The 22,103-nt window shown below is 40.3% G+C and overlaps 1 protein-coding gene across 1 annotated transcript in view; it reads right to left on the bottom strand.

Annotated features, from left to right (window-relative positions):
• Copg2 (COPI coat complex subunit gamma 2) overlaps positions 1-22,103 on the bottom strand; it is a 124,907-nt gene that overhangs the window by 98,197 nt on the left and 4,607 nt on the right. The window contains exons 4-5 of the mRNA XM_051151773.1: positions 21,517-21,588; positions 15,437-15,516 (exon numbers count right to left, since the gene is read on the bottom strand). Coding sequence (XP_051007730.1) covers positions 15,437-15,516; positions 21,517-21,588 — 152 coding nt within the window. The remainder of the gene's footprint in view (positions 1-15,436; positions 15,517-21,516; positions 21,589-22,103) is intronic.

Below are 22,103 nucleotides of genomic sequence, written 5' to 3'. Positions count from 1 at the left end.
TGTGAAGGTCGGAGGAAAACCTGAGATGCTAGTCCCTGCCTTTCACTTTGCTGTTTCACTGCTCCATATGCCAGACTAGCTGGCCCATGAGCTTCTGGAGACTGCTGTCTCTGCTTCCCTCTCACTAGAGGGAGGCCCTGGGGTTACAGATGCTAATCTACCACATGGGTTCTGGGGGTTTAAACTCAGGTCCTCATGCTTGCATAGCAAACTCTTTGCCCACTGAGTCATCGTCCCAGCCTGATCTGTAAAAGAGTAATCTGTGCTGTGTTTAAGCCACCAATTGCTGTTTACGTTAACAGGTTTGTAATAACTTGCTACAGCAGCATTAGGAAACAGGCTTGGTGTGTTTTGTTTTGTTTTGTTTTCTGAAAAGGATCACTTAGTAAATGTTTTAGAATTCTGTAGTCTATATACCTCTTCAGCACTACTCAAGGCTTTCATATCATGAAAGCAGTCATACATATTACCTTGTAAGTTGGAGTGGCAGCCAGGCGTGGTGGCGCACGCCTTTAATCCCAGCACTTGGAGGCAGGAGGCAGGCGGATCGTTGTGAGTTAGAGGCCAGCCTGGTCTACAAAGCGAGTCTAGGACAACCAGAGCAACACAGAGAAACCCTGTCTTGAAAAAACAAAACAAAACAAAAAAACATAATATGTTGGAGTGGCTATATTAAAGTCAAATTAATTTTTTATGGGGTAGATTTCATGTAATGTCGTATTTATTTATTTATTTTATTAATTTATTCTTGTTACATCTCAATGGTTATCCCATTTCTTGTATCCTCCCAATGTAAAATTAATTTTATTTTAAGAGATTACACAGCAGTTTTAGCTTTGGCCACAGGTTCCTAAGTCATGCTCTGTTACTGTCTTGGCCTCCCTGTGTGTAGAAAAGGTTTGCTTCAGAAGGCTTATGTGGGAATGTGTTGAAAGAACTGTGATGCGTAGGAGAGACAGCAGGATAGTGGGCAAAATCAGTATAAAGACATTTTCTCAACTTTGCAGCTAGTTATTTAATGAGCAATTGTATGGTTCAGGTATAGAGTGTTATCCCCAAAGGCTAATGTGCTAAAGACTTGGTGGCCAGCTAATGGGCTCTTGTGACCCCCTCAGGCAGTGTGATGGCATCACTGAGAGGTGCTGGAAACCTTAGGAGGGAAAGCCCGGATGGAAGACGTGGTTCCCTGGGGGTATACTCTGAAGGGCATATTTTATCCCGACTTTTTTCTCTGCTTTCTGTCTCCCGTTTGCTTTAAATGGTCCCCCTGCACTACCTGATCCCCTGAATGATGATCTGCTTCACCAAGTATGAGACCAGAAGCAAGAAAGCCAAGTGGGCATCGCCTGAAGCCTCTGAAACAGGGAACCAAAGTAAGTTTTGACTCCATTCTGTTCACCAGGGATGGTATCACAGATATTATAGACTGACTAGCACAGCTACCTTGCAAGGAGCCTTAGAAGCACGTCCCAGAGCCACTGCTCTTAGCTGCTGGCTGAACATTAGCCTTAAGCAATTCTTCCACATTCCTGGGCTATACTGGTATGAGCTGTGAATATGTAACCACACTTGATGCGAAGCAAAAACCATAAGACAGAAATAAGGCAGTATAAATTAAGTGAGCCGAGTCCTGCACAAAATTGCTCACTGTAGTGCAGCTAAAATCAAAGAAGCCTGAAGCTATACTAAGTATAGTTTCCTCAAGCTCAGAAGAGGCATCTAATACAGGGTGCATATACATCCTTCTAATTGTATATCTCTAGTAAGTCTACTCTACTACTGATGCCTCAAGATGGCAACCACCTACTATTTTCTGAACACAGGAAAGTGAACAGAACACATATGTAATCCTTGCTTCTATATCTTATTCTGAGGCCATAACTGATGCCCATCATCTCTTTCCTATGCTATGTGTTTTATTCCCTGCTAATCGTGTGTACTTCATCCAATCTTGTTCGTTCCCCAGGATGTGACTCAAACCCATATTCCACAGGATGTGAGCCTTTGTTGGATGCACACTGATTGGACTATTCCCAAATCACCACTGTTATAGGCATGAAAGTACCAAAATGTACTCAACTGAATAACACAAATCTGAAATACAGCGCTATTTACTGCCACTACACAGAATCAAGATCAATTCATTAACCTCTAGGGGATGGACTTCAACGTGGCCCAGCAGTCATCCTTACTCCTGGTACACTATACAGTCTACTTCCAGGCCCAGGCCTTCATGGATATGGATGTGTGGGGTGCCCCTGGCTGTCAACGGCTCACTCAGGGGTATATAAAGGACAAGTTGAGGGTATTTCTGTGTTGAGGACAGTTATCACCCAACAGGAACTAAAAGCCAGAATAGATTATAACAACCATTACATCTCACAGTCATGTCTATTTTTCACATTATTTTTCCATAAAATAGGTGGCAATGTAATACACTATACTATGACAATAAATCAATAATAGTTTTAATCAAAGCCGATAGATCTCTATCAAGCCCTTGGCTTGTTTTATATTTTAGTGTTCTTAGTTACTGCCTATTGGCAGTCCTAGTCCTTTATGTAGATCCACATTTTCATTACCACTTTATCCTGACTGGAAAAAAAAACTTTGTATTTACATGTTAATATACTGTAAGTGAACTACTTCAGTTTCTCTATGTCTGAAAGTGCCTTTATATCATGTTAAAGAACTGTGTGTTTGCATGTATGTAGTATATGTGTGCACATCGGGGAAGCATTATACATAAGGTAAGGTACGTGTCACAATACATGTGTGGAAATCAGTGCTCATCCATGTTGGATGATGTAACTCACTGAAGCCTTGTTTCTGAGCACAAAATACGCAGGCAGCCTTGGGTGGCCAGACCGTCCTAACAACAGCATCCGTCACCCAGCACCCTCCAGCACACGAGCTCAGATGTCAGAGTGATGTGAGTTATGAACTGCAGTGCTTTTCCTGGACAAACAAAATTTCTCTCTTTATAGAAACATAATTTATGGAAAAGCAAAAAATTTGTATATTTTTCTACCATAATTGTGTAGCATGTCAATACTAAATTACTGTATCTTTGGCTTGTATTTAATTAAAATGTTTGATTTTAAAACTGCTTAAGATGCTTACTTAAATTTCATAAAATATTGTTACTTGAATTTCAGATTGCAATTAGAATTCCAAAAACGCTCCAAACACACTTCTGTCATTTTGTACTGCACATCTGTGCAAAGCAGCATTCTCAGAGCTAACAATTATAAAATAAAAACACTAATCAACTCTAGAAATCATTGAAGATGCTGTATAGCCTATGGCATCAAATACCCAGCTGAAATTTAATTCCTTACATAAAAGAATGTTGGTAGATAAACATTTGTTCATTTTAAGAAAATGGTAAAATAATATGTATATCAAAATTGCTTTACAATATATTTATTCACATTATCAATAAAAATTTTATTATTACTCCTGTTTTATTATGTCCAGAGTCATAAAGTTTAATTGCATAGGCAAAAAATAGTTATAAGTAGAAAAAAATTAAGAAACCCTGGTATATCAGGATCATACATAAGTCATTCTCAGCTTTCTGAGGAGCCACCCTTCTGTTCTCTCCCAGTGGCTGTACTAAACTGCATTCCACCAGCAGTATGTAAGAGCTCCTTCCTCGGCATCCTTACCATCTTTATTCTGGTTTAAATTTTTGATTTTCACATATTTATTGGCCATTTGCACTTCTTTTGCGAAATGTCGAGAGAGAGAGAGACAGAGACAGAGATGGAGAGACAGAGACAGACAGAAACAGAAAGAGAGGAAGGGGGAGGGGGAGATGGACTTTTCCTACCATTTGCCCTTCTTTGGTTGGATCTCATTTTTATGTTGTTTCTGATACCTGTAGATTCTAGACATTACTTCGCTGTCAGATAGTTATCTGCAAAGCTTTTCTCCCACTCTGTAGATCATCTCTTCATGCTATTGTTTCCTTGCTGTGAAGAAGCTTACTGAATCCGCCTTACTCCCGCCTCTCAATTCTTGCTTCTGTTTTCTGGGCTCTAGAGTGCCCATATGATTTGCAAAATCACTGTCCATACCAATGTTGTCTTCTAGTAGTTCCAAAGTTTAGGGTCTAGCTTTAGTTAGTCTTTATGCAAAATAAGTCTAATTGTCCCAGCAAGTTATCAAAGAGGATGTCTTTGTTCCCAAAGCGAGCCTTCAGCACCTTTTTCAAGAACTGCTTAGATACATGTGTGTAGGTTTATTTCTGGGTCTTCTGTGTGTCTATATTTGTGCTGGTACCACACTGCTCTTCACTGCTGTGACTCTGTAATGCATTCTGAAATCAAGTACAGCAGACACCTCCAGCATTGATCTTTTGGTTCCGTATGATTGAGCGTTTGTCTTAATCACTGCTCTATTGGTGTGACACTATGACCAAGACAACTCTGTGTGTGTGTGTGTGTGTGTGTGTGTGTGTGTGTGTGTGTGTATGTGAGATCACGTCTATCTAATACTTTAAGACTTTTTAAATCATTTACTTATTCATTTTACTGCACCATTTTGTTGTTTTAAGAATAAGGGTAGTTTTTGCCTTTTTGAGGATTAATGACAAATGAAAGATAACTTGGAAAACTAAGAACTTAACTTACTACAGAAAGCTGTCTAGTATATTGTTGAAACCATTGCCATCTGAATTTTAAAATTTCAGTTACAAATATATAGGTTAAAAAAAGAATAAAATGAAAAATCCTTATAAAAGCATCAATTAGTTTATATTGTAACTAAGGTTTTAAGAAACCTTAACTTAGTTAAGAAACCTTAACTTAGGACTAAAAAGACCAAGACAACTCTTAACAAAGAAAGCATTTCATTGGGGGCTTGCTTATAGTTTCAAAGGTTTTAGTCCATTATCATTACGGCAGGCACATAGGCAGACACAGGAGAAGCAGCTGAGGGCTATATCCTGATGAATAGGCTGAAAAGAGACTCTGGGCTTAGCATGTGCTTTTGAAACATCAAAGCCCACCCCAAGTGACATACTTCCTCCAACATGGCCACACCTCACTCTCTGATGACTAAGCATTCAAATACATGAGTCTATAGGGGCCACTCTTATTTAAACCACCAAAGCCCTTACAGATCCTTTGTGTATCTATATGAACTTAAGATTGTGTTTTCTGTAAAGCATGCTATTGGTCTTTTGATTGGGAATTGTACTGAATCTGTAGATCACCTCTTTTATACTGGACATTTTTAAAATGTCACAAGACTTTGAGCTTTATTAAAAGATTTGGGAATGGTCATGTTTTAGCTAGGAAGGAATTAACTCAGTTCCAGATGCTATCTGTCCTATTCATACTGTTTTCAAAGTTAGTTCATATTTTAAAACCTTTGTCAGGCCTTTTCACTTGTGCTGCCTTGATAGAGCTCTCATATCTTTCCAGATCTTCCAGAACTTTCAGATCTCTACAATTATCATTTCTGTCATACTCTCTGGCTATCAAAGACCTCTTCTTATCAGTTCTGTTAGCCAGAAACATAAGTTACTCCACTTCAGTTTCCGTGCTAATGCCCAATTTTATATAACTGGGCCCATTCTCAGGATAAGGACGATGACACCAAGTCGCTAGTAGTAGTCATCGCTGCTGTCGTGGTACTAAGTGAATGCCCCTACTTGGTCATCGTTGAAGTAGTAGTAGCAGGTGGACTCCCCACTTGTCATGCACCAGGAGCCCCTTTCCAGGAACAGCTTTTTTTTGCAGAGTTTCATGTGTCTATAATACTAATTATACACCATAGTACAATTGTTCTATCACTGGGGCTGGCCTCAGGAAAAAACTAGAAGAGGAAAAACGCAACAAGAATTCTTCCCTGTGCTATGTAGCTTACAGGTCATCCACTGGCCTTTCTTCTTCAAACCTGTGCCCAGGCCACACAGGTAGAGTTCTCTGTGGTACAGAGTCCTAATTCCACCTGCCCAGAATACAAGGAACAGACTTCATGAAGCTTGCTGTGTGTTTGTTCTTTATTGGTCATTTATTAAGTAATGCTTTCTCTCCCCAATTTACCTGCTATCACTTACTTTTTGGAGACCTCAGTAGTCTTCTTTGTATTTATCACTAAAGTTTTTGTTTTACTGCTGTTAAAGACAGACTACAGTATCCTTACTTCATCTTGGCTAGAGTTAAAATTTTCTGGCCTTCATTTCTAGTCACTGTTGTTCAGCAGGCTTTAGAGAGGACGTTTATGATGTGGTATCGTTTTAACACCTCTCTTCAAGAGCTGCCACAATTTCATTTGGAAAAGAATAAATGTTAATCCTAACAACTAGGCTTACAAACAAGGTAGGGAAAAAACAAAGGAAAGCAGACACAGAAAGGTTTCTCAGCACCATGAAGGCACAACTTTCACACTTCTGAGCATGTGAAAGGCTTTCCTAAAACAGAGAGAGTCCTGAGGATGGATCCCAGTGCCCTTGCTGAAAGGAGAAACACAGACTATGCCATGTTTACTTTCTGCAACATGCCTATACTCATCTCCTGTAAATGGAAAACCCTGCTCCAGTTTTAACAGTACACGCACTGTAAGATATGGCTCTTCCTCTCAAAAAGCTAATGGTGCAGACGGCAGAGAAATATCTAAACAAGTGAGTGCTGAACAACCCACTAGAAAACAGTGTTTTAGGAACAACTGAATTTGCCACACTGTCAACAGAATAGGGAAATCAATACACAAGATTCTAGGTGTCTGAGCTATGTAAAAAAGAAAACAGGACAATTCTAGGCATGAAAAGAAACATGTAAAAAGATCCAAGGTATCAAATAGCATCAGGACTATGGCCAACAGAACTGTACTGATGTGAACTCCCAGGATTCAAGTGTTCCCCTGACCACAGACAGGACATGAGTAAGCACGGCTGAAGCACAAACTGGAGTGGCGATGGGAGGCAATTTAGGACTGTAAAGTTTCTCAGAGCTGAAGATGGTAGAACTCTAAGTACTAGCTACAAATTCATTTTTTGATTTTGCAATGAAAATGTTACTGAAGATCTCTGAAAGAAAAGACAGAGCATGTCCCTGACAGCCACTCCTCAAACTAATTATCCAGGGACAACTGAGTCATTCAATCAGAAAAACTGGCTCAGGTTTGTATGTTTTTTATCAAGTAAGTGAAAAGACTTAACTTTCCTGAAACTATTTTCAACCCCCAACCAAAATCCATACATTAACTCTATTAGATTTACACACAGAGTTTTACACTTACATTTAACTTTACATCATTACAAACTCTCCAACAAATCACAATTAATGAACTACTTACTTATTTATGGGGACTAGAGATGTTAAGGATGGAAATTACCACAAACCGATACCCACCCCATATTACTTTTCTTCCTCATTGCTGTAGCCAGACGCTTCAGAGATACCAACAGGGCCAACAGGATTTATTTGAACTCAAGGTTTCAGAGGGCTCTGCCCACTGTGGTGGATAGGATAGAGCAGGACAGTTGAAGTCATGATGGGCCAGGAAGCAAAAAGAAGAGAAATGACAGCACACTGCTGACCACCTCCAGCCTATAGGATGGTACCACCCACATAACTAAGAGTAGACATTCCTTCCTTAGTTGAGCCTTTCAGGAAACAACTTCATATACATATTCAAGTTGTGCCTCACCAATCTTCTAGGTGATTCTAAGTCTACTCAGATCAGCAATGAAGATTTACTATCACCCCTGCCACACATACACTATTCCCAAGGTTCAACTGAAGGCTCATTCTTCAGAACTCAACTCCATAATACTAGCACTCTTCCAACATGGACTTTCACATAGAACAGTATCACCAAACATAGTCTATGTGACCTACTCAAGCCCCTAACAAAATCTCTCTAGGTTATTCTTTAACTTAATTGTAATAAAAACCAAAACAATATTTCAAATTCCTGCTGCTAATTGGGCCCATACTTGTCACCATGCACAAAACTCAAGTCCAAGTGGATTAAAGACCTCAACATAAAACCAGAGACACTAAATCGGTTAGAAGAAAAAGTGGGGAAGAGCCTGGAACACATTGGCACAGGAGACAACTTCCTGAACAGAACACCAACAGCACAGGCCTTAAGGTCAACAATTAATAAATGGGACCTCATGAGGATGAGAAGCTTCTGTTAAGGCAGGAGACACTGTCAACATAACAAAGCGACAGCCTACAGACTGGGAAAAAGATCTTCACCAACCCTGTATCTGACAAAGGTCTAATGTCCAAAATATACAAAGAACTCAAGAAATTAAACACCACCAAACCAAATAACCTAATTGAGAAATGGGGCTCAGAACTAAACAGAGAATTCTCAACAGAGGAATAGTGAATGGCTGAGAAACACTTAAAGAAATACTTAACGTCTTTAGTCATCAGAGAAATGGAAATCAAAATGACTCTGAGATTCCATCTTACACCCATCAGAATGGCTAAGATCAAAAATTCAAATGACACCACATGCTGGTGAGGATGTGGGGAGAGAGGAACACTCCTTCATTGCTGGTGGGAATGCAAACTGGTACAACCACTTTGGAAATCTATCTGGCGCTTTCTCAGAATTGAGAATAGGGCTTCCTCAAAACCCAGCTATTCCACTCCTTGGAATATACCCAGAATATGCTCCACCCCACAAGGATATATGCTCAATCATGTTCATATTGGCCTTATTCATAATAGCCAGAACATGAAAACAGCCTAAGTGTCCCTAATAGAAGAATGGATAAAGAAACTGTGGTACATTTACACTATGCAATACTACTCAGCTATTAAAAGCAAGGAATTCCCAAAATCTGTGGACAAATGGATTGAACTAGAAATGATCATAATGAGTGAGTTAATCCAGAAACAGAAAGACTCAAGTGGTATATACTCACTCATAACCAGACACTAGCCCAAGGGACATGTCCCATGAAAGTCTTCACCTACTAGGAAAGTGGGATAGATGTGAGGACATCCTATTTGGACTCTAGGTGAGAGACGCATGGGAGAATGAGAAAATAGAAGGATCCAGAGGGTCCTAGAAACCTACAAGTAGAGCATTATAATGGGCAGATCTGGGCCCAGGGGTTCTGCTCAAACTATGGCACCAACCAAGGACAATACGTGCAATAAACATCAAACCCCTACCTGGATCTAGCCAATGGTCAGGACATTCTCCACAGTTGAGTGGAGAGTGGGAACTGACTTTCACATGAACTCTGGTGCCCCATATTTGACCACGTCCCCTTGATGAGGAGGCCTGGTGGCACTCAGAGGAAGGATAGCAGACTACCAAGAGAGACTTTATACCCTAAGGTCATATACAAAGGGAGGAGGTCCCCCTCAGTCACAGTCATAGGGGAGGGAATAGGGTGAAAGTGGGAGGGAGGGAGGAATGGGAGGATAGAAGGGATGGGATAACAATTGAGATGTAATATGAATGAATTAATAAATAAATAATTTTTTAAAATTCCTGCTGCTTTGGCTTCCTAGCAATAATAGAATAATAAATAAACGCTTTGTCCCTTACATTGCTTTTGTCAGGGTATTTTATCATAACAACAGAAAAGAAACTAAGACAAGCCCTAAACAACTTTTTAAAATCTAACCAGGCAGAGTGCTTAAGCAGAGATCTAAGCAGTTCTCAGTGGTACTCTTCAGGTCTACACCTCTGCCCATGCAGTCCCCTCCACTTGGTCAGAAAGTGCAGCTAACAGGCATTTGAAATAGAGTAAGTCTATCAGCCTATTTCCTACATGCAGAATTCTGAGGTGTGGAAAGCTTCTTTCACTTTGTTGTCTCCATGTACTTTCAAGTCCAAGATAGTAGTGTTTCTGCTGGCGTAACATACTCAAGCATCTTGTGGGGCTGCCACAGAAGTGCAGAGAGACACTGCGTTTAGACAGAGGCCCAAACCACAGACCTCGCCTTCGTAATCTCATCTCTATTTTCAGCTTCTGCTTAACTCTAAGGGAATCATGAGCCTCGTCGGTGACCTCCTTAGTGTTCCAAATGAAGACTCTGACCTTTTGATCTAATTTTCAGCATGGACTCCTTTCACTGTTTCTCTATAGCACACTTTCATGACAGTGACTCTCTTATTTTTAGCACCCTATATCCTTTAGACAGAGAATTTTCTGTCTTAACCAAGTCTTAACTTTTTGGTGTTTTGTTGTTATTTCTTTGGTTGTGTGATGGTTGTTTTTGAGACAGGATCTCAAGTAGCCTCAAACTTGCTATGTGGCAAAAAATGCCTTGAACTCCTAATCCTCCTGTCTCTACCTCCTAAATCGTAACTAAAGAAAACCTGGTTCTTTCTAAATAGGTCTCCTCTCAATTTACCTACTTTCAAATTTTAATAAACACTTAAAAAATCAGAAAGGCTGGGCATGGTGGTGCACACCTTTAACCCCAGCACTCAGGAGGCAGAGGCAGGCGGATTTCTGTGAGTTCAAGGCCAGCCTGGTCTATAAAGCAAGTCCACAACAGCCAAGGCTACACAGAGAAACCTTGTCTTAAACAAACAAACAAACAAACAAACAAAAAGAAATCAGAATGCATCTTCAACATTGCTTGGAAATCCCATCAGTTAAAATCTAAGTTTTGTTTGTTTTTGTTTTCCCCTATCCTGCTCCTTTAACTTCTAAGTCTTGCACAGTGATTAAAATCTACACTTCCACTAACCAGTCTAAATCTTCCTAATGCTGTGACACTTCAATATGGTTCCTCATGTTGTGGTGACCCCAACCATAAAATTATTTTCATTGCTGATTCATACTGTCATTCTGGTACTATTATGAATTATCATATAAGTATCTGTGTTTTCCAATGGTCCTAGGTGACCCACAAAGGGGTCACAACCCACAAGTTGAGAACCACTGGTCTAGGGTTTTTCTAACATTTCTTCAAAGTTCCAAAGCTACTTTTGGATGTTCTGTTGCAGCAGCACCACATATCTAGGTATAAAACTTGTATTACTTTCCTACTCTTCTACTGTAATAACAAAGTATCACAAAGTTAGAGCGTTACAGTTAATGAGTTTGTGTGTGACACAGGTCTCACTGGGCTAAAGTCAAGATGTTTGAGACCTAGAACATGAACACAATAGGGGCTGCTGGGCATGAGTATGACTGGGAGGACCCAGGTGCTGGAAGCTTAGTTCCTGGCATGGCGGTGTGGAAGCTGTAACAGGGGGCACCTAGTACTTAAGTCACTGCAGACACTGCCCCCAGAAGTGATTATTAACGTTCTCTGAAGACATGACTACTCCTGTGAGACCAAGTTGCTGTAAGAGACAGAAACCCTGGCTCCCTGTGCTCCTCTGATGCCTGCTCTTACCACCACTTGACCTCCTTTATATACATTCCTGCCATTATAATGTTTAATTATATTATAATCCACAGCGCCCTCAGCAGAGGCCAAAGAGATGGAGCTACCATATTTTCAGACCATTAAGACTGGCGGGGGGGGGGGGGGTGGGAAATGAGGGTGTGCCTTATGGTCCAATTGCTGTTTTTACTGGTTTTCTTGCTTTACTGCTCTAAAATTTGGGTGTGTCTTATAGTCTGAAAAATATGGTACTCAACTGTTGTGATTTGAATAAGAAATGTCCTCCACAGGTTCATGTGTCTCTGGCTGGTGGTGCCTCTTGAGAAAGTTATGGGGCCTTTAGGAGGTGAAACTATGTGAAAGGAAGTGGGTTCCTGGGGGCATTATCCCTTGAGGCCTTACAGCCTGGTGCATTTCCTATTTATTCTCAGCTTCTTGAATGTGGACAAATGTAACAAGCCAGCCCCCAGCCACTGCTGCCACATCTTCCCACCATGACAGGCTATCACTATGTGAAACTATAAGCCAAATTAACCTTTCTCCCTTAAGATGCTTTTGTCAGGGTATTTTATCATAGCAAAGAAGAAACAAAGATAGCAATCTTGAACTTTCAGCCACCTAATGAACTAAATAAACCTACTACTTTTTAAAGAACTTGGCCCCAGGCATTGTTTCAGCAACTGAAAGTGAAGATAGGATGAATCCATTTCCTCATTGGTCCCAACTTCAGAGGTCCCCTTTGCTCTGTGACTCAAGGCCCCTTCCTTTATTTTCAAATCTTTTTTTATTATTTATGTGTGCGCACACACACACGCATGTGTGCATGTGCGTGTGTGCCTATGTATGTGACTGAATGGCATGAGGAGGCCAGAAGAGAGTACTGGATGGATGCCTTAGAGCTAGAGTTAGAAGTGGCTATAAGCTGTCCAATGGTGGTGCTGGAAACCTGGGTCATCTGGAAAGCAATAAGCACTCTTTACCGCTGAGCCATCTTTCCAGCCTAGCATTTTTAAGAGTACTTAACCTTTTAAAGGACCACATGAATAAACCAGAATACTCCTATTGGCCCCCTTTGCCATAGAATATAACATATTCACAGATCCTGGGAATTTGGACATGGGCGTTGTCAGGGAACAATTATCCAGCCTACCATACCTACTAATCACTTAAGAGCACTAGAAGTAAACCCTGATTATATCTAATAAGGCTCCGAGGGAAGAATTAACCACTGAAAGATACAAACATCGTTATTTTATCTTTAATTTTTCAAGTATTTAGTGAATCAAAAATTATAACTAGGGGTTGGGGAGTTAGCTCAGTGGTAGAACGCTTGCCTAGCTGGTCCAAGGCCCTGGGTTTGGTCCTCAGCTCTGGGGGGAAAAAAATTAACTGAAAGATTTCTGTTTCTTGTCTGTGGCAGACCCTAGTTGGCTAATAAAACACTAATTTTCAATCCCTTCTCCCTTGCCTGCCCCTAGTACTTGGACTATAAAAACTAAATACTTGCCTGGCCTCCTAAAGATAGTCATATAATATAAATGTGTCAAACTAAATCTAAAAATTGCCTCAGGAAATGCTACCACACTCTTGATAAAAGACACAGATGGTGCTGGCACCCCTTGGCCCCTTCCCAGCAGTTCTCCTGCTTGAACATGGGACACTGCCAGTAATTCAAGCCTCTATTTCGCAATGATGGATGGAGGACATCCAAAAGAATCCAAGAGATATTAGTCCTGCCACTGTCAAGTGCTTCCAGCAACACCAGCTAGTCCATGCCTTCAGACTTACAGCTATATGAGGGGAAATAACTTTTCATCTTGTTTAAGTCACTGTTTATACCTGCTTTTCTGGTATTTCCAATTAAAAGTTTTAATTGAAACTGAATTAAACATAACTAAACATAAACATCTTCCTTCAAAATGTATTTTGTTCACAAAAACTACGTTCAGTTAAATGAGTTATAATTAAGCTCTTAAAAGGCAACTATTTTTAAACATGATGTATTTACTATAAATTATACAGACCATTCTAAGATATTTAGAAACTACCAAATATTTAAATAATTCCAAGCAGCCAAGGATAAACTACTATTAACATGTTACTGTATTTACCACTGTAGGGGCAAAATGAATGCCATATCCTATATGTAATTTATATTCTGCATTTAATACCATGTTCTGTATGAGAACTTGTCTCCAGGTGACTTCACTTCTTCCTGCATTCCAGGAATGACGACGCAATACCATAAACTAGACCTGCTAGCAGTTTCCAGAAACTCCACCGGAGCGATTAGCTGAGATAAAACAACTTCCCTGGACACTCAGTCTCCACCTGACCTCCCATCCATAACTGTGAAGTTTCCACAGCCTCACCTGTCCCTCCCCTTCAGGAACTGTGACCAAAATCTGCCCAGCCCAAGAATATAAAAACCCTAAGATTCTTCTGTTTGGGGCCGCCTCACTCCTGCGTGCAGGTGGACCCCAGCGCGCTGGAACAATAAACCTCTTGCTTTTGCACCGACCCGGTCTCTGTCTCTCTCATTTGATGCTCCTGGTATAGACTCTCCCGATTAGAGTCTTACACCACCATATTCTTACATACATATATATGAAACAGTTTTTAAAATCAGACTACACAGAATATATAGACTGAATCCTACTTCCACTTACAATTATACATAAAAAAAGAAATTTCATATTATTGCAGATTTTTAAGAAATAATCCCAAAATCTTGAGATAGTTCCTATGTGATTATTACATGCCTAATTAAGTAATTTTAACAATGGTAGACACACACCAGATAAATAATCCAGAATGTGCTGTTACTGAGATGAACATTTTCAGTCATAAATGCTGTTCGAGTGCTTCCTAGAAAAACAAAGTCAATTTATGATTCTACCTCTGTGTTCCAGAGCATCAGGCTCTGTTGTGAGAACTTAATGCTATTCCTCTGCTTTTGTGGTGATCCGGTGAGTAAATATACTATACTTTAGTCTTAAATCTTTTTTTTTGGGGGGGGGGGTTTCGAGGCAGGGTTTCTCTGTGTTAGCCATGGCTGTCCTGGACTCACTTTGTAGACCAGGCTGGCCTCGAACTCACAGCGATCCACCTGCCTCTGCCTCCCGAGTGCTGGGATTAAAGGTGTGTGTCACCATGCCCGGCCGTTAGTCTTAAATCTTTAATTTACTTACTTTGATTATTAGTGACAGTGACTATCTAAAGATATTTAGATCTTTAGAGTGTTTATTTTGTACACTACCCCTCAGTATTTTTTTTAAGGATAAAAGTTTTTATATGTAAAATGACAACCTTTTGATATTATTTGTTGTATTAACATCTTATTTCATTAAGCAGTTACTTTCCAGTTTTGCTTATATTTATTTTTATGAACTTAAAAAAAATGTTTTTATGCCTTGTGTGGTAGCACGTGCCTTTAATCCCAGCACTCTGGAGGTAGAGACAGGCGGATCTATGTCAGTTCAAGGCCAGCCTCGTTTACAGAGCAGGTTCCAGAACAGCAAGGCTACACAGAGAAACCATGCCTTGAAAACCAGAAAAAAGGAGGAGGAAGAAGAGGAGGAGGAAAGTAGTAGTAGTAGTCATTTTGTTTTACATATATGAGTGGTTTTTTGCAGGTATATATGTGTATCATGTATGTGCCTGGTGCCCACAGGGGCTGCTGATAACTAGGGTTACAGATGGCTGTGAACTACACCATGAGTGCTGGGACTGTGGCCAGCTCCTGCAAGAGCAAGTGCTCTGAACCACTTGCGCCATCTCTCCAGCCCCTATTTTTATAACCTTTAAAAAATAATCCACAGCCTTTATCCTTTGTGACCTGTTTTGCAGATTGAGATGATTTGTATATGATGACAGCTGTGTTTTAGAAAAGAGTGATTTAACATTTTTGAAAATTTTTATTGGCAGCCAAAAAAGAAACACCAAATCAAGAAATTAATGAGTATTACATATGACAACTGCATTTTGGAAAAGAATGATTTAAGATGTGACATTCTTATAAATTCTTACTGGCAGCCGTAGAACGAGAACAGCAAGCCTTCCATCATTAGTAGCCTGTGGTCCTACACTGACTACTCACATACCTGCTTGTGACGATGATCACGTCCTCAGAGATGGTAGCCATTTCCTTGATGGTAAGGTAGCACATTCTCCTCAGCGTTTGCTGAAAAGATAAATACAGAGGATAACAGGTTATTTGTAAGGAATCTTTAAAAATGTTAAGACTAGCAAGCATATTAGGAGAAATATTCTTGGGCCAGCAAGATGGCACAGTGGGTAAAGGGGCTCTCCACCAAGTTTGAGGGCCCAGGTTTAATCCCTGGAACCCCAATGATGAACGCAAAGAACCAACTCCCACAAGTTGTCTATTAACCCACACATGAATAAACATTAAAAACAAGTAAGGAAACTTTCTTTAAAATATATAGCTCCAAAAATACTTTAAAACTATATGGGTAAAAAAAATGTTCAAAATACTGTTTCTTGAACACAAATACATGATTCACTGATACCTGAGAAAACATAAAAGCAACACCTTAAAAACTCAACTACTCTTCTACAGAGATATTACTGTTTTAAAGTGAAAAAGACTTGTCTTAACAAACGTGTATGCAGAGATATACTAATGCCGTTTCCCCTTATGGTAGTCTCAATATAACTGGCTCCCACAGGCTCACAGGGAATGGCACTGTTAGGTGTGGCCCTGCTGGAGGAAGTGTGTCTTAGTTCATGTCCTGTTGCTGTGGATCAAGATGTAGAACTCTCAGCTCCTTCTCCAGCATCACACCTGCATGCCGCCATGTTTCTTGCCACGATGATAATGGACTAAATCTCTGAAATGTAAGCCAGCCCCAATTGAGTGGTTTCCTTTATTAGAGTTGCTGTAGTCACGGTGTCTCTTCACAGCAGTAGAAACCCTAACTATGACACCCCTCCACTTCGGGAATACCAATGTTTCTCCTAAAATGACTCATTACTAGATAATCAGCTTCCATCCTTGTTTGTTTGTTTGTTTTGTCTTTTGAGACAGGGTTTCTCTGTGTCCTGGCTGTCCTGGACTCGCTTTGTAGACCAGGCTGGCCTCGAACTCACAGCAATCCACCTGCCTCTGCCTCCTGAGTGCTGGGATTAAAGGCATGTGCCACCACGCCCAGCTCAGCTTCCATCTTAAATTATCAAAATTCCCAGATGAACACCAGGATCCCAAGTGAGATGGTAACAATAAAAGCAGTTCCAGCCCAGATCTCCTCAGCTGCACCTGATGTACTGCAGACCCCAGGCTCCTTTAGTCTGTCCAGCCTCCTTCCACGTACCCTCAGTGTCTTCTAAGTACAGAAACGCGCACACAGCAGACTCAGTTCCACAACCTGCTTTACACTACTGAGCCAAAAAAGATAAGGGGAAAAAGAAAACGAGGGTTCTCAGTTTGATTTAACACAAGGAAGGAAGGGAGGGAGATAGGGAAGGAGGGAGAATGGAAAGAAATGGAAGGGAAGGGGAGGGGAAGAGCAGGAAGAGGATAGGGAGGGGCAGGGAGGAAAAGAAGGCAGGCAGCCAGGCAAGCAAGCACATCACAGACCAAACCCACACAAATAACAAAGCTACAACAAGAAAATGGAAAATAGAAATAATAAATTCAGAAAAAATTCCCTCTGTATAAAATACCTAGCATAAAACACAAATGAAAACTGGGTACACAAAATATTAGCCAAAGTAGAAAAAGAAATAGTTGCTCAAATTAGTAGTCATAAAGCAAAACGGAAATTAGATTCAGACACTACCCCATGCCCAATAAAATGGAAAAACTTCAAAAACCTAACACTACAAACTACCAGCAAAGATAAACTTTTAGCCAGCAAAACACACTACGTAAGTTAAATACACAGAAATGTTAAATAGAATATGAATCAAACATTTAGTTTTTAAAAATAATTATTTCAAAAATGATTTTTATGTAATATATTGGAGCGGGGTCGCACCTAGATTACATGAACTATTATAACTCAACAAAAACACAATTTTTTAAATGGACAAAAGATTTGTTGTTCTTTTTACAGTTGGTTCTTTGAGAATTTCGTACAGTCTATTCACGCCCCAACTCCTCCCAGATCCACTCCCCTGTTCCCTACCTACTCAAACCCAGCAAGCCCAGCCTATGCCTAGACAAAACAACTGAAGAGATGTTTCTTCAAAAAGGCATGAATGGCCAATAATCACATAAAAAGACTGATGCCAAAATTTTACTTTGTAGCCATGGACAAAATTCAAAGAGATTCCCAAGGCAGGAAGGAGTCCTGGCAGTGAGAACAAATGCTAATACCCACCCATGAGGTATAAACTCAGGATCTCACTGGATGAGAAATAGCAAATTAAAAAATACATTCTAACAGGCATATTCTGTAGGTGCAAGGAAAACTATTCCAGACACTAATTTGATCATTTATCAAGGAATAAAAAGTAGAAAGGACCCCTTCTGTCAGAGGTCAATGGGAGGGGACTATGGAGAAAGAGGGAAGAGGTGGGAACGGGAAGATACAAGTGAGGGGATAACAATCGGGATGTAATCTGAATAAATTATAATTTAAAAAAAAAAAGAAAAAAGTAGAAAGGAAAAAGTAGTAAAGATTAATTTAAATGAAAGAAAAAATATATTTATAAATATATAAAAATACATTTAAAAATATATACGCATATATAAATAACATGTCTGTTTACATATTCATATATATGGTACAAGGGTCTAGGATTCTCAAATTTCCCACAAGCAGGGAAAAATAAAGATGAATATTAGATTTTGATAAGTTGGTGAAGCAATTCAGGATAACTGCCAAAAACTCTGAAAATCCTATGCCATATATCACTAATGTTCTTCATTTTGTTGCCTTTCTTTTTTCCTTAGCTCTATTTTAGGTTGTTTCTATCACTGTCTTCAAGTACACTGATTTTCACTCTCACTTTTCTCCTTTCTCTCTGGTATATTCTCTAAAAAAAATTCACACTTTTTTGGCTTTCCTCCTCCACCTGACCCTCCCGATGGCTATGGTCTGCTCTGGGCAGCTGGCTGGTGCAGTCTGGGGCATCTTGCTGGCTTCCCATCTTAAGCTCTCGGTGCATGCTGGACAGTCCCTGCTGTGTTTGGTTCTCTAGTGTTCATGACGGCTGGGTAAATCCAGCTCTACACAGCTAGAGACAAAACAGGACAGCTCCTAACATCAGAACAAGGAGTCATTTACACAAAATGGCTTGGTTTTTCCTTTTCCTACCCCTTTCTTCCACTTACTTCATCACTGATTTCTAATACTGCTGCAGAATAATTACAATTATAGCTAAAGGACAAAGTCTGTATGATTTTGTTCCTTTAAAATTACTTCCTGGCTTTACCCCAGTCTGTAGGTGTCTGTGAACATGGTGCTCTTCACCTACACAGAACGTTAGGTACATCTATGTGTGTGTCGTTCTTATTTCTCTTCTCCTGCTCTCATTTTCTCACCCTCTTACTTCATTCACTCAATGGGCTGCACACTGTGATACTGGCTGGACTTGAACTCACTAGGTAGCCAAGAATGGCCCTAACTTCTAATCCTCCTGCCTCTACCCCGCAAGTGGTTACAGACACACACCATCAAGCCTGGCTTAGGAGGGACTGGAGCTGGAACCCAGGGCTTCATGCACCAAGCCGAGCACTCCACCAACAAGCGATATCCTCAGCTTTCTGTTTTCCCCACATGATTTTAGAAGAGGAAAAACTGATAGGAAAAAAGTTCATGAATCAAAATGCTTGTTCCACGAAGATATTGATAAGGTATAAGCCTCTAGACAAAACACTAAGGAATACAAGAATATATAATTTACCCTTATCAAAATGATAAGATGTCATTACAAATTCTACAGACATTAGTAAAAAAAGGATTATGAACAATTCCATTTTCTACTTTTTCTCAAAAAAATTCCTTAGCATCCTCAAGCTCTTCCATAAATGTTCCTATCCTTCGGTGTATTGACAATTTCTATTCCCTTCGGATTGCCTGCAACTTTCTATAGTGGTGGCTGCTTTCTTCCTCATGGCCTCCAGATGGGGAAGCTGCTCCTCACGGCCTTTTTATCTACTGCCAGCACCTTCCTTCAACACGCCTCCTCTCCTGAAATGTTGTAGTTTCAAAAGTTACGTCCTTGCACTATATTACCTACCATCATTTACTACAAAGGCGACTCATTTCGACTGTCATGGCCTCTATCAGTGACAGCCACCACTCTTGGCTGCAACAGCCCTGTTCATTCTATCATCACTTATAACCCATTAATCCTGTAACCATTTGCTAACCCTATCTGGCCTAACACCAGGTACCTGACTGCAAAACTAGAGTCACACGCAGCCTTGTCTGATTTTTATAACAGCAAATCTTTGGGCCTTACTCCTACAACTTAAAATGCCCACTTCTCTAGTCCTGATGGAAATACCTAACCCAAAAATATTCACAGAGGCTCTGCTTCTAGTGAACCCTGAATTGTTGGTGTAGGAAGCTGTTAAAAGGAAGCAGGTACTGAAGGCTAAGAACTTGAGACTGCTTCTCTGTTTGGACTGAAGAATCAGGGAATACAAGTAGTCTATAGCATTAAATAGTATAAATATTTAAATTATCACTTGCAAAAACCTATAGAAAACAAAGCTTTGGGTAAATAAGCAGTTGTTGCCAGAGTACATTTTAATAAAAATTAAATTGCTAAAACTGAAGATGTTAAAAATAATTTGTTTAAGGGACCGACAAGATGGTTCAGCAAGTAATGACATTTGCTACCAATACTAAAGGCCTGAGTCCAATCACTAGGCCCTTCATGGTAGAAGGAGAGAACTGAGCCCTGCAAGTTGTTCTCTGACCACCACACAGGAGCCATGGCACGCGTGTGCGTGCATATCACACCTATACACCACACAGGAGCCATGGCACGCGTGTGCGTGCATATCACACCTATACACCACACAGGAGCCATGGCACGCGTGTGCGTGCATATCACACCTATACACCACACAGGAGCCATGGCACGCGTGTGCGTGCACATCACACCTATACACCACACAGGAGCCATGGCACGCGTGTGCGTGCACATCACACCTATACACCACACAGGAGCCATGGCATGCGCGTGCGTGCACATCACACCTATACACCACACAGGAGCCATGGCACGCGTGTGCGTGCATATCACACCTATACATCTACACATACACACACAAATCTTTTCCTAAGAAAAAATGAGTTTAACAGGTTTAAATGGACAGCTAACAGTCTGGGAAGGAAGCAGAGATCCTCCCTAAATGCTGTGACACAAAGTTTTTGCCATGGCCATGTGGTCACAAAACTGGGAAAACATCCTGCAGGAAGTTTAATTACAAAACAAATCCAAGTCATAGCCCTGGAGACCTTGATTGGCATGGAAGGGAATCTGAAAACTGAGGCGGGGACAGATGGGCAGATTCTAATCAAATTCTGCCAAGCATCTTTTGTCAATACAAATAATCTTTGATCTGAGGGGTTGCTCTCCCTCTGCCTGGGCATATCTCAAAGCTTCCCTTACTGCAACTGTCTTATGGGGATCTGTTGAAAATTACCCCTAACATCCTTCATTATCTAGACATATGGGCAGACTCAAATCCCAGAGAGTCCTGGGAATGGGACACAAAATGTAGCCTGTGCTGATATACAGTGTGTATGAAAAGAATTTGGCAAATATATGCTAAAATCTGTATCCCAGAATCCAACTCCCTGTATGTTTCTGAATTAAACCTGGGCTGAGAAGAGCTGTGCCACGCTGAGAACTAAGCAGTGACGCAAGCTGGGGTAAGGAAAGGTGGCCACAGAGGTGCTGACAGGTTTGCTGTGTCCCCACTGACCAGCAAGCCAAGCCCAGTGTAAACCTGACTAGGAAGCAAGCGCCATGGACCTACAGGTATGACCTCTCCCCAGGGACTTCAGGGACAACTGTACACTATACACTTCAGTTCGTCCACGTCCACATATTATTTTAAAAGCATTTATAAATGTTACAAAAATAAATGGTTTTAAAGTAATTTTAAACATTTCAAGCACCTTTCTTTAATTTGGAACACTCTACGTCCCCTGGGGAAAATAAATGTTTTCATCTTAAAAGAATGAAGAAGACTTACATCATTAGACTGAAACAACCGAGTCATTGCGAAGAAGGCTTCTGTAGCTTCCACAGTTCCGAAGTGCTCACCCTAAGAAAAATTTAAAACAAAATTTTAAACTAAAAATAGGAGATATTAAGGGTTTTCTCTTTACTTCTCAAAAAAAAAATTTGAATTCAGAAAGTAAGTTTCTTTATAAACATTCTGCCTCTTGGCAACTTTTCTGCTTTCAATTTAGAAACCTGCAGGGGAGAAAAACCCCTCAGGAGCATTTAGAGACTTGTTATTTAAAATAATTCAAAATAGCACACCATACTCAGAAGTTCTGGAACTGTAGTCTCTACATTTTTAACAGAAATTGCTTATATATCCCTTACGGCTATATTAGGAGGCAAATATGATAGCAAGTAGAATTTCCAATCAGCACTGCACGATCAGGTCACACAACCTAAAAACAGGCTTATGTCTTGTACACTTCCACAATCTCATGCCTGGCACATGCCCAGTACAGGACAGGTACATCACAGATTTAAAAAAAAAATAAAAAATAAAAAAATAAATGGAAAGGATTACTTGTGAGGAATCCTAGAATATATGGTAAAACA

The sequence above is a fragment of the Acomys russatus genome, chromosome 10 (assembly GCF_903995435.1).
Source record: "Acomys russatus chromosome 10, mAcoRus1.1, whole genome shotgun sequence".
NCBI lineage: Eukaryota > Metazoa > Chordata > Mammalia > Rodentia > Muridae > Acomys > Acomys russatus.
Note: the sequence above shows the minus strand (reverse complement) of the source record. Positions and strands in the feature narration are given on the sequence as shown.